Source organism: Electrophorus electricus, chromosome 14 (genome assembly GCF_041902795.1).
Source record: "Electrophorus electricus isolate QZ-2024a chromosome 14, ASM4190279v1, whole genome shotgun sequence".
NCBI lineage: Eukaryota > Metazoa > Chordata > Actinopteri > Gymnotiformes > Gymnotidae > Electrophorus > Electrophorus electricus.
This window is the reverse complement of record NC_137510.1, coordinates 13,919,498-13,933,023: the sequence shown is the minus strand read 5'-3', so window position 1 is coordinate 13,933,023 and position 13,526 is coordinate 13,919,498. Positions and strand designations below refer to the sequence as shown.

The following is a 13,526-nucleotide window of genomic DNA, read 5'->3' as shown; positions in this document are numbered from 1 at the left end:
ACCATAGATGGTTGGGTCTTCAATACATTTATTCCCAGCCTTGGCTTCAATGGCCATCTGTCTTCTGCATTGTACTGGAATGTGTTTACTTGACAGTGTCATTTGTTTGATAGTAGTTTGGGGATAATTTTTTCCCTATTATGATCATTGAATTATAGCTCCCCAGAAGACAGTTTGCAGCTGTATCTGTAGATAGTATTTTCCCAAACCAAACATAGACTCATGTTTCCAACTATTGAAATGTTTTTTTCTTCTCTGAAACACTTTTCATGTTTAAGAAACGCACAAACCAGTGCACCATGCCTTTCTCCAGTTGTTTACTTCCAGTTCAGTCCTAGTTAGTTTGCTCTTGTTCTCCCAGCACACTGAGGTTCACCCTCGCAGCAAAAGCAGGGCAAGGCAAGCTTATCCGTAGAGCCCATTTCATACACAGGCGGTTCAGAATACTTCACACTGACGAGGAGAAAAGCATATTGGAAATAAAAGGTCAATAAATAACAATTTTTAAAAAATGACTCCCTAAAGGAAAAAAAAAAAGAATTAGAAAGAAAAAAACATGGAGTGCAGTGCTTAGTCTGGAATGCTAATCAAAGGAACAAGACCTTTGCTTTTATAAGGCTATAAATGAAAGGTATGAAATCTGATTTTTTCTTTATTCCTCAACATTTATTTATTTACCATGAACTCAGATCCGTGAAGATCTTCTTATCACACAACAATGGAAACTGGTCCCAAGCCTTTAGTAGGTTAGAGCATTGCTTATTATTGACACTGGCTGAGGAAGATATGATAACTTTGCTCTGAGGTGCCTGCTACTGCAGATACAGTGTGACACAGCAAAGATTTAGAGTCTCCAATCCTCTCTGCACCACAGGAGCACTGCTTCTGTCAAAAGGAGCACTCTCAGTAACATATTTAAAAAATCGAATTCTGAATTTCATCCAGAAGCAGCAAAGCTACTGCATTCTCTGCTTTTCCCTAAATAATCTAATCAGAAGAAGACATTTCACAATGTATCACCATGCCTGTATTATGCCTTCATCTGACTCCTGTTTGTTTCTGGATGCTGTGATTTCTCTGCTCATCAGCTAAGATTAGGAGGGGTGGGGAAGAGTGAAAGAGACAGAGCTTCAGCGAAATCAGGAAGGAGTCCAGAGACTCTTTCAGCAGAAAGTTACTCTATAAATGTCAATGAGTTCAATAGAAAACGAGATGGATTACAGGTGAACTGTGTCTAATGTATTCATGTGCTGGTGTCAGCAGAGCGATGACTGACATTTCTGCTGATTTTGTATACCCTTTCGCAAATAATGCTAATTATCTTCTATGCGCTTTGGCAAAACCGCCAATTTTCTTAGTCCTTTGCATTCTTTGAATTAATACCTTAAAATAAATAAATAAATAAATAACCCTCAAATGTACTTCCCAGACGAATTATAGCATGACCAAGCAGTTTTCACTCAGTTAACTCACTTAGCCACTTGCAGGTGTTCAGTAAAAACACTCACACACACACACAGATACACACACACACACACATACACACAAATTTGCGGCCATCCTTACGCACAGAGAGTAGACTAATATAATTACTATGTTACTAACAAGAGAAGAAAAAACAAAATAGAAAAGTAAGAAAATCGGCACTAATAGTCACCAAGTAACATTCTCTTTCCTCTGGTTACAGACCATAAAAGCCACTTCTCCTCTTGGTGACCCCCGTGTGACCTATAACCTGGAGGAAGGTCAGGTCCCTGAGACCAATATGCCTGTGCGTTTCTACATCAAGCCCAACCGGAGGGATGGCTCTGCCTCCATCCTGGTGGCAGAGCCTCTGGACTACGAGGCTACGCGTTTCTTTACACTACGCGTGCGAGTGCAGAACGTGGCAACAGTGCCCCTTGCCTCCTTCACCACGGTCTACGTGAACGTCACGGGTGAGTGCTGCCTGCATGCTCTCACAATCCAGCCCCCAGGTACAGCAAGCAGTCAACAGTGACTAGGCTTACACTGAGAGCTGGGCTTCAGTGCCAAGGCCATCCACACACACGAAGTGGGCTGCCTCATAAGCAGCACAGAGACAAAACCAGCACTGAACAGAACAAAGAGAAGACTAGAATGGAAAAGAAAAAAGAAGGTTGATATTGATCTTAAACATGGTGCAGAGATTCCCTGCACCAGGCTGCAGAAGTGTTCTAGGTGGTTTACTCAGCAGTGTCTCATACCCATGCCTATCTCCACACACACACACAAAGCAAGCTGCTCTCATTCTGTGATTGAATTTGAATTAAAGCAAGGATGATTACATATCTTTCTTTCTTACCTCATTTAGCCTGTGTTGTGTGTTTGCACACAGGAGTGTATGCTGCTAATTCGGAGTTTGTGAAGTGATTTATGACACTGACGAGTGACAGGTGGCCATGTGTAATTTTTTTGTGTGTGCGTGTGTTTGCTGAGGGTAGTAGAAAAGCGGTACGCAGCTACAGCAGTGAAGCACAACACTTGAGACCACATCAGAATTAATTAGAGAGAAAATGGAGGTTGAAACAGAATGAGAGGAAGACAAAAGGCCTCCAGAAGCTGGTTAGAGAGGCAGTGTAATCAGCACACTGCAGGGCAGAAGCAGGTTCCCCTCCCAACTACTCACCCACACACAGCCCTGTCTGCTGTCAACCCAGTAGCCTACTCAGTTGCTACTCAGAGGAAAAAACACTACCACTTAGCACAACCTGGGGGATGCCATTCAGTGTCACGTATCCTTATGAAACCTTTGGCATTTGTGTGTGTATTCTTTACAGACATAATAAAATATATTCTCTCTCTTGCTCCCTCTCTCTTTCTCTTTGTGTCATCTCCATCATCAGATGTAAATGACAATGTGCCGTTTTTCATGTCGAGCACATATGAGGCCACTGTTCCAGAGGGGGCAGAGATTGGCACATCAGTGGTGCAGGTGTCGGCCTCTGACCTGGACTCTGGCCCTCATGGCATGGTGAGCCCCACAGAACAGACCTCACAGCTCCTGCTTCTGCTCCTGCTCCAGTCTCCTGGAGTCTCCAGACAGCTCCAATCTTACTCTTTGTTAAGTGAAGACTGTTTTTGGCTTGGTTCCAAACCTGCAATAATAAAACATGGTGCATTCTACCCTTTTCTGGGGGAAAAAAACTTCATGTTGCTACTGTAACAAATAGGAAGCTATAAAAGATACAAAGTGACACTAAAAGCTACAAAACACTTTTGAACATTAAACTTTTGTAACACGACTGTTGCAAATTGCACTTTTATCACACTGCCGCTCCAAACTTGCATGTTTTTATGTGAAATTACAACCTTCTTTTGACTCCTTCCTTTTCCCATGAAGATCAACTACGTCATTCTAAAGGACCAGAGTGGGGACTCTCAGTTCTTCAGCATCAACCCCTACACGGGCGTCATACACACCCGGGCTACCTTCGACCGTGAGCAGAAGAGCTCCTACCTGATCGAGGTCCAGTCCCAGGACAGCTCCGAGTCGGCCCGGCCTGGGCAGCAAGGACAGCCCAACACAGGTGTGTGCTGCTTCCCATTGTTCCTACCTCTTCCTTGCTTACATGGTCTTCAGGCAACAACAGAAGAACAGGCTAGCCACCATATTTAGTTCCACTCCTTAACACAATGAAGTTATCCTTAATGAAGGAGTTACATCATCTCTGAGAGTTGGTTCAGTAACTCTGATTCTAATCCACTGATGTAATATACAAAAGCCACAATATTATTACACACTTAGTCTGTTTGTTTTGTGTGGACATAGATAAAGTTCTAACGATTAGTCCTAAAACAATTCTTAATGTTTAACTAATTTCATTGTCATGTATTATGGAGTGTGAAATGTTCCTGTCGCTACACAGACACAGCCTATGTGAGGATTTTCATAACGGATGTGAATGACAATGCCCCAGCCTTCTCTCAGCCTGTGTATGAGATCAGTGTGGAGGAGGACAAAGAAGTGGGCTATGTAGTCATTACTGTCACTGCTAATGATGAAGATGAGGGTAAGACCACTGACTGCTGTCACTATGGTTGCACTAGAAATGCCCATCACCATCCTATTTTGTCTGCTGTTTTTGGTACTGCACTATACACCTAAATGTTAACACAGAGGTGAGGCACCTACGTGCCCTCCATACTGAACATATCTTATTTAAGGATCCCTGCTACATGTCTGTTTCTAATATGGATTCAGCCTCTGTGAATCTTGGGTGATATTTTTGACAGCTGTTACAGAGGTGGGAGGCTAAAAAACTAGTAGAAAATTCTCTTTTTCCATTGAGCTTGTTAGCAAACCTCTGTGATAATCGTGAGAGGAACGCATTCAGCTTCCTGCGGGTAACTATTTGATGTTTGTGTCTTTGTTTTGTTTGTCCTTTGTTGTTTTCCAAAAATGATAAATAAATAATAGAGTTTCTTTCCTAACACAGGTAAATCTTTTGCAAGATACTGAGACTTATTTACAAGGGACACAGGTTATGATTCCTTCACATGTGCTGTCTTTGCTCCCAAGAGGGATGCATGTTTTTAAATATATTTTTAAAATACTTGAAATGTACCACCATATTAATCAGTATTCTGGAGACTTGTAGATAGATCCAAGGAACACTGTAATGGAAATGTACTTGGTTAAAAAACTAAGCTCCAGTTACCAAGAAATCTGAAATTGTGATGTCAGGAAACTATAATCCCTTTTCAACACCACCTATACTCCTAAAAATATTAACAGCTAATCTGCTTGTAAGAAAAAGACAGTGGCTTTAACTTGACGAGAGAGGCAATGAGAGTAACACTGAGCAGAAGCCATTTTCTCTCCTTTCTCAGCACAGGTGTCCAAGCAGGCAGATGATCTGTATGAGCCTGAGATAATCTATAATACATGACACTATGCTGTTAAGTAGCAGGCTTGCTGATCAGGCATGTCTTCTAGGGGGATTTTAGCTCAGTGACTCCTGGCCCTAGAGTGGAGCTGATCTAAAGTAGGGCTCCCTTTCTCTCCCTTTCTCTTCTGACAACTTCTCTCCTGCTTCTTCACTTTGGTGTTGGATATATTTCCTTTTCTCATGGGACCTAATGAGAAACCATATGCTGTCTTCCAATTATGTCAAAGAAAGTAATCTTCTCTAGTGTATCGTCTTCAAGTAAAACATTGCAAAACTCAAAACGTAGTAGTCTACATTCTCAGTTCACCAAGAGTAGGGCTGATTTCTCCCATAGGCATATTGGGCCAGTTTTCCCCGACTGGTGACATGTGACTGTTCAGTAAAGTGAGCGGGGTAATAAGCCCACATGGCCATTTCAGTGCCCTTAGTAGGTTGCACTGCTTGACCTCTGACATAAAGCTTGGTGGACTTATAAATGTTTTTTATTTGTTGTCTGAGAGCTGAACATTCTTTGGGCATGCTGAAGTTCATGAAGACTCTGCTAAAAAAAACATACTATTCTAGTTCATCTGTGTTCCTCTGAATTAGCATGCCTTAATGTAATCTAAAGCTGCATTCCGCTATCCAGATCATTGCTTTGACCAGCAGAGCATTAGCTTGTCCCCTCTGAGTTGCAATCCTGACTCTCACAGTGTTGGCACTGTCCATTTGAGCAAGACTGGCTTGGACAGATCACCTCTGTGTCTAGTGCAGTGTGGTGGCCTGCCTGTCTTCCCGCCCTTGTGTCACCTCCGCCACCACTGGACTCGTCAAGCTTGTCACTCCTGGGCCGTTCGAAAATGCGATTATGGTGCCCGATCCCCTTCCCGTCCTAATCCACGCAGGAGGTGACCCATGCATCTGTCCTGTTAAACAAACATGCAGGGCAGTGAGGGCTTGTGCTGTGGAGACACAGCCTCATCTGTTCCATACGGTACACGAGCTTGACAAATGTGGCATGGCATGTAGCTGCCATCAGCAAGCAGGCAGGAAGGCATGCGCAGGTCTGTGAAAGCACCTTAATGATGGGACAGCAGCCCTGGTGAAGAGGTGAGACAGGCAGGCTAGATTGCCACAACTGGATGGACAGCACAAGGCAGGCAGGCAGCTGATGTCTGTCAGGAGCAGGGATGCGAATCACAGCCTGACGTCACTCTGCCTTTGGAAGGTACAGCAAATGAGTTGCCCACCTAATCCCAGTGTTTTATATTAGATTGAAAATGGAAGTGGAAAATTAGAACAATTAGGGTCTGATCTATGGGGAATAGAGGCATTTATGATTAATTAGCTAATTAGACTCTCCTCTTTTTTGGTGGAGGATTTACAAAATTATGAGGGGGGCAGAATTTTTAAAATGTAACATTTCTTTTGTAGTCAAGTAAGAACTTTTTCAAAACACCTTATTTGTGAGCAGATGAGGGCATAACAAGTGCACTAGCAGAATGGAAGTGGACCAGGGCTCTGGAGCCCAAGTCTGGATCCTTTGGTAGAATCTGGCCGGGTGCAGGCCCTGCTGGGAGAGGAGCACCATATGACACATCTGGTCATTAGGGAAGCTGCTTTGGGTCGGAGCACCCGGGGCTGCCTTCAGTGAGTGTCAGGTTGTATCACACTCCACAGCCCTGACACTCATGGCCAGGATGAACATGGTGTGTGCTGATGAAATGGTCACACAGTGTGCCCAGATGGTGTTTGTCTCATAAAATCTGATCAAGGCTAGTAAACATAGCTAGAGCGAGGGCTGTTTTCCTCTCTAGGCTGGACAGGGCTTTGAGGTTAAAGGCAGAGAGCTCTGTTGCTTTTCTGTTCCTGTTTCTTCTATACACTTGCATCCATAGAAGTCCTTTTTCACCCAAGCCCTTAATTACAGTTTTTCTTGAGGCCTGTGTTCTATACTGCAGTACCTTGTCATTTCAGAGGTCAAATAGCAAGTCCAGGTCGGAGGAGAAAGATGTAACTGCATGAGCGGGCGGATCTGCTGTAGTCCTCAGTATAGTAAAAGGATGGCATAACCTGTGATCATGGATGACACTCACTGAGTGTGTGGGATTTAGTGATCAGTTGGGGGAAAAAAGTGAGGAGGATGAACGGCTGGTGGAGTTCTGATGTACCTCTGTTTGAACTGCTGAATTGCGTGACGCTGAAAGGGACGAACGGTAGAGTATTTTGGATTACTGCTTAAGCCATGTTTGTTTTTGTACCAACCCATCTAAGAGCTTCATATTTTACATTTAATTGGAGGTCAAACATTTGTTGGCATTTGTATGTGTCCATGTGTGTCCATTGAATTTTTTTAACTTTCTTAAATAAAATGTGCTCCACACCAAAGCATTCTGGAGATCTAAAGAGCTCTTTATAACCTTACTCTGAAAGTAGAAACTTTTATGTCATATCATCTTTTGTGGACATACCTTCATCAAGGGTAGAACGACAGCTGAAGGTTTCAGTTAATCTTTGCTTAACTATAAAAGATTTGAAACCTTGCAGCCTTTGTGGTTATGAATTTTAATAAATGGTGACCCATTACTATACCACTGCCACAGCCTGTTCACAGTGTGACCAAAAGAAATCATTCAGCTATTCAGGAGGCAAAAGGCGATGCTTGCATGTTTACATGGTTCCATCTAAAACACTGTACATTAAGAACATAAGCATGCTTTATCAGAGTATAGCATATTAGGGGCACTTCTGAAATAAAATGCCAATACTTCTCTAACAGGTGCCAATGCCAAGCTGCGCTACCAGATCACTTCTGGGAACACCATGGGCACCTTTGATGTGGAGCCAGAGATCGGCACCATCTTCATCGCCCAGCGGGTAGACTATGAGCAAGTCCAGAGCTACAGGCTACGACTGGTGGCATCGGACGGCAAGTGGGAGAACCAGACCATGGTGGTTATCAACATCATCAACCAAAATGATGAAGCCCCCATCTTCAGTCAGACAGAGTACCACACCAGCGTCACAGAGGAACTGACCGACATGCCTGTCTTCGTTCTGGAGGTGGGGTCAAGCACACAGAGTTGCCTCTAATGTTAAGGAAAAGCATATGTCAGAAAATAATCATATGTCAGCAAGGCTTCTTCTCACCCTTTTCCTGGTTTGATGTGTACCTCCTGTAGTAAATAGCTTTCAGTTTCATGGTGGGCTCCTTTGAAATGTTTTGTTATGTTTATTAATGTACACTCAGAATTTAGAGCAGGGAAAATACTGTTTGAAATGAATGTTTTGACACACCTGACCTTGGTTGTCACTGTCTTCCAGCAGCTCCCCATATCATATACGGCCTATTGTGCCATCAGCTCAAAAAAAAAGCTTCAAAGGCCCTACGTAAACAAACTTGAAATGAGACACAAAGGAATTTCTGCATTCTGTTTTCAATTAGATTTTGACTTTTAATTGCCTTTTGTGTTCTGTGATAGATATCAGGCATCCATGACTCAGTTAGGGCACTAATGTTGGTCTTTAACACGATCTTGTTTTTTCTCAAAACTTTTTAGGTGTCAGCAACAGATCCTGATCAGGAAGCAGACCAGAGTGCAGTACGATACTCACTTCATGGCCAGGGTGCTGGAAATGGGTTCAGTATAGACGAGCTCAATGGGAAGATTTATGCCCAGAAGCGTCTTGATCGAGAGGATCGATCAGCCTGGAGATTCTTGGTGCTGGCCACTGATGAGAATGGTGATGGACTGACAGGCTTTGCTGATGTTTTGGTGGAGGTGCGCGACATTAACGACAATGCACCCAAATTCCTGTGTACCTCAGATGGCTGTTTTGTGGGTCATGTTCCTGAGAACTCACCGGCAGACACCTCCATCATGGAGATGCGGGCCACTGACCTAGATGATCCCAAAGCCGGAAAGAATGCTGTCCTGACGTACAGGATTGTTCAGAATGTCCGTAATGAGATCAACCTGAACCTGTTCTCCATCAACCCAGCTACAGGAACCATCTATACGGTGTTGCGATCCCTAGACAGGGAAGTGGAGGACCGTTACCTGGTGGTTGTGGAGGCTATGGATGGAGGAGGTCTCTCTGGGACTGGAACAGCCACTATTGTTGTTTCCGATGTGAATGATCACCCTCCAGTGTTTACACAGAGGGTATACACGACCTCCATGGCAGAGGACCTGGATATCAACAGTGAAGTACTGGCAGTGTCTGCTACAGATGGGGATGAGGGCGAGAACTCTGTGATGACCTACAGCATCTTGGGTGGAGATGATGACCGCAAGTTCTTCATCGAGACAGACAAGGTGAATAGGCGAGGAGTAGTGCGGCTGAAGAAGAAGATCGATTTTGAGAAGCCTCATGAGCGCACCTTCAATCTCACAGTCAAAGTAGAGGATGCAGACTTCTTTAGCCTGGCCTACTGTGTTATCCAGGTGGAGGACTCCAACGACCATGCACCTGTCTTCTTTCCTCAGTTCTATGACGTGGGCTCCATGTTTGAGGATGTGCCTGTGGGCACTATTGTGGCCCAGGTGACAGCCGTAGACCTGGACTCAGGGCACAATGGAAAGTTCTCCTACAGTATCACCCCAGAGTCTGACCCATTTCAACAGTTCCTGGTGGATAAGAGTGGCTGGGTTGTAGTTGCCGACTCTCTGGACCGAGAGAAGGTGTCTCAGCATAGGCTGATGATCCTGGCCACTGACATGGGTAGCCCTGCCCTAACTGGCTCTGCCATTGTGCTGGTGACCATTCAGGATGTTAATGATAATGGGCCTGAATTTGAGGCCCCCTACCGCCCCATTGTGTGGGAGAACACCATTGCACCACAGGAGGTCCGTATGAATGACACCTCCATCCTGCTCCATGCTGTAGACAGAGACACCTCACCTAATGGAGGGCCTTTTTCCATTCGTCTACTGATGCTCACATCGGACGTCACAAACTTCAACCTGACAGATCTGCGTAATGGCAGTGCCATGATAACAGCTCTTCGCACTTTTGATCGGGAGCAGCAGAAACAGTACCTCCTCCCCATTCTGATGATTGACAGTGGCTCTCCTCCAATGAGCTCCACCAACACACTGACTATCATAATAGGAGACAGGAATGACCACCCACATACACCTGGACACTCTGAGTTCATAGTCTACAACTATGAAGGTTTGTTCCTGTGAGATGTTCCTTCTAGACTCATTATCTTGTGTTAGTCCCTAAGGCCAATATCTCTCCTAATGTTTATTTAGCATTTTTCTGCTAAAACACAGGGTTAAAAACATTGTTTGCTTTTCCTTCTTGCCCAATAGAAATGCATTACCCTTCTAATAAGAACTCATCATGCAGCTCAAAAGTGCCTTGAAACAATTTATTTAAGTCTAAGATTTAATAAGCACATAAACATGAGTCTTTTTAAAAGCTGTTGATTTCATGCCTAACAGGATTACAGTGTTCTGTTTTGCCTTTTGAAGAAATGACAACGTTGCATACTAATAGCATCCGCCCCATCCCACCCTCCTCCCCCCAGCTTAGGTCCATATGTGGAAATAAGAGCTTCTTTTTCACAATTATTAAGATATATTTTGTCTTCCCCCACACTCACACACACACAAGCAAACCCAAAGAGCCCCAGGTACAGAGAAGTATGTGTGAGGTGTCTTCTCTATTACTTCATTATGTATTTTTGTCTGCAGGTACTCTCCCCACAACTGTACTTGGACAAGTGCAGTCACCTGACCTTGACGACTGGAGTGAAAAGGTTTACAAATTCGAAGGCAATCCCCCTAGGTACTTTGATCTTTTATTGAAGTTTTGTTAAAACCCTTCTGTGGCAGCTGCCACTTAATAAAGAAGGTGATGAAAACAAAGGACAGAGAGAGAGCAAGAAAGTGAGAGAAGGAGAGAGAGAGAGAAAGTATTGTATTATATTAGCTCCAACACCTCATGTGTTGGATGCTTTTAATAGTTCATCAAAAATGAGATTCAGAATTCACTGTGAAGTGAGGCATTGATTCTGGTGTTACAGCAACGCTGATGTGTGGCGGACGCTCTAATGAGCAGCACGTGGAATAGTGAAGTGCTTCACACAAGCCTCGTGACAGGCATGACTCTTTTCAAAAAGAACTGAGGAAAAATGGGCATCAGTATACACCAGTAATGAACGTCACATTCTGACTCCTTGACTGATGCTTGTGCTTTCAAACAGCGTTTTCTCCTAAAGCAGCTTCTTCCAGATGCTCTGCCAAGTATTTGCCCTTGTTAATTAGGATAATTAGCACATTAATACTTTAGCAATTTAGCAGAGGCTGGTGACATGACTTTTGGCACACGCAGCATCTCTTCGACCTGGACAGTGTTTCAGTTGCTTACTGGACACTTAATTACCTAATTTGGCACCAGTGCTGAAGGTCATCAGCGACATGGAACACAATTGCTGTTATGGGAACATGATTGCACCTTTTAAAATGTAATTTGAACAGCAGTCAGTGCCAGGTTGTCGTCCTTGGTGCACGCTGTCTGGAGCTGCGGTACTTCATGTGTCCTGCTGTAGGTGCTCATAGAGGACTGTTAGAGGAACAATAAGATCCAGAGTCTGAGGCTACGAAGGACTGTTTTTATTTCATCATTTATCAAAATGTAATACAAAATGTCAATGACTCTTGTAAATTCAAACACAATATTAAATTGAGACAAAAATGTTTTTCAGCTGTTTGAGAGATTTTCATAGAAACTGAAATGTATTTGAGCATGTTGTTTGTGCACTAGTTACTTGCTCTTAACAGTGCTGGTTATCTTCTCTTAATAACTAACCCCTTGTACCCCTTGGTACAGTGGTCTTCTCTGTTACCGTGGCTACTGCTAGTGCTTTAATTTTCATGAAAATCTTCTGTAAAAATGTGGGTTTTTTCCCCAGCTGTTTGTTACAGTGTCAGAGGAGCTTAGTGAAGCAGCTCCGCATGCTGCAGTCAAATGGCTTTCACTTTGCCCCAGCGGTGACACGCCGTCCTGCTGTCATCCTGGCCCTGCTGCGTCTCAGTCTGGCCTCTGCGCAGCTCGTGTGGGCTGACAGCGTCTGTCTCTCACTGGAGTGCTGGAATGAGACACGGAGGGTGGCGCTGGAGACACAGCGCCCACCGTGACCCAGTGGTCAAGCATCTCCCAGTACACCATAATTGGATGTGTTTGTTGTGCTAGAGAGAGAGTGAAAGAGGGACAAGGCCTAACAGGCTAACAGGAGTGACTAGCCAGCACCAAGCTGGATGGCTGTCCTGCATGATGGAAGCTCTAGACCAAGATGCAAGCCTCTTCAAGTAGTTTAGTTCCTTTGATATGTTCAATTATTATGATGTCTTGTGATTATTGTCCGAGTAAAATTGTACATGTCTATTTTGTTTAGTTTGCTGTTATTTTTAAGCTCTGCACCTTTAACATAAATGCTTTCACTTCCTTTTTCTCTGTCTCACAGACAGTTTATTCTGAACCCAAGCTCTGGGCAGCTGAGCATCAGGGCCGGTACCCCCGCCGGCACGTACAGCCTGCAGGTATGTGTGGCTGACAGGAGCTGGCCTGACGTAACCTCCACGGTGCAGGTTACAGTCAGGGAGCTGAAGGAGGAGGCCGTGCTCAACGCTGGCTCGCTGCGCTTCTCCAGTGAGTCACTCAGTCACCCAGTGGACCACTTCACCACATGTTCACTGTTATGCCTTCCTTCGGTAGCCACTGTCTATGAGTCCATGTGTAGGCCTGAGTGGTGGTGTGTGTTTTGCGTGCAGACCTGACGGCGGAGGAGCTCCTGCGGGCACCAGCCGGCGAGGAGTCACGCTACCAGCGCCTGCTCCACCTGCTCTCAGAGGTCGTGCAGACAGAGCTGGAGAAGGTGCATGTGTTCAGCCTGGCAGACAGCAGACAGGCCAGCCAGCAGCACCTCAACCTGTGGTTCGCTGCCCACGGCTCGCACTACTACAAGGCTGAGAAACTGCATGGCGACGTAACAAAATACAAGGCCAAGGTGACAACACACACATACACACACACACTTACACACACACACAAACATGCACAGCCTTTTAGTACTAGTGTGTGTGGGATATTTCCTATGGTGTGTTTATTATTGGAGCCAAATAATGTTATGCCTCGAGCTAAATCTAAAACTTAAGCCTACCCATACACACACACACACACACACACACACACACACACACACACACATACACACACACGCTCATACACACATACAGCTGTACAGTTTGTATTCACATCTGCTGTTCCTCTCAGAGACAAGACTGCAGATAGCACGCTTAACGTTATATATGAGTGCACAGGGATATTACACTTAACACATTCTACACGTTCACACAGGAACATCGTGCCTGACACACTGTACACGTACGCGGATGGAGATCATGCCTAACATGAGGACACTGTGCCCAATACATTACACACATACAGGTGGGGCATTCTGCTTATGGCCATGTAAGATATGACACAGCAGGCTGTGACCATGGCCACTGAGCTGCAGAGAGATGGATGGAGGGATGGAGGGAGAGCACAAATGACTCTGTAAATCATGCATATTAGTTGAAGCACTTCACAGACTGTGGGAAGTTGTCTGTCTCCAATGGCTGA

General features: G+C 44.6%; 1 protein-coding gene across 1 annotated transcript in view; it reads left to right on the top strand.

Annotated features, from left to right (window-relative positions):
* si:dkey-22o22.2 (neural-cadherin) overlaps positions 1 to 13,526 on the top strand; it is a 99,922-nt gene that overhangs the window by 72,888 nt on the left and 13,508 nt on the right. The window contains exons 13-21 of the mRNA XM_027003010.3: positions 1,688 to 1,937; positions 2,865 to 2,992; positions 3,362 to 3,548; positions 3,888 to 4,031; positions 7,669 to 7,952; positions 8,450 to 10,067; positions 10,595 to 10,688; positions 12,367 to 12,551; positions 12,674 to 12,909. Coding sequence (XP_026858811.3) covers positions 1,688 to 1,937; positions 2,865 to 2,992; positions 3,362 to 3,548; positions 3,888 to 4,031; positions 7,669 to 7,952; positions 8,450 to 10,067; positions 10,595 to 10,688; positions 12,367 to 12,551; positions 12,674 to 12,909 — 3,126 coding nt within the window. The remainder of the gene's footprint in view (positions 1 to 1,687; positions 1,938 to 2,864; positions 2,993 to 3,361; positions 3,549 to 3,887; positions 4,032 to 7,668; positions 7,953 to 8,449; positions 10,068 to 10,594; positions 10,689 to 12,366; positions 12,552 to 12,673; positions 12,910 to 13,526) is intronic.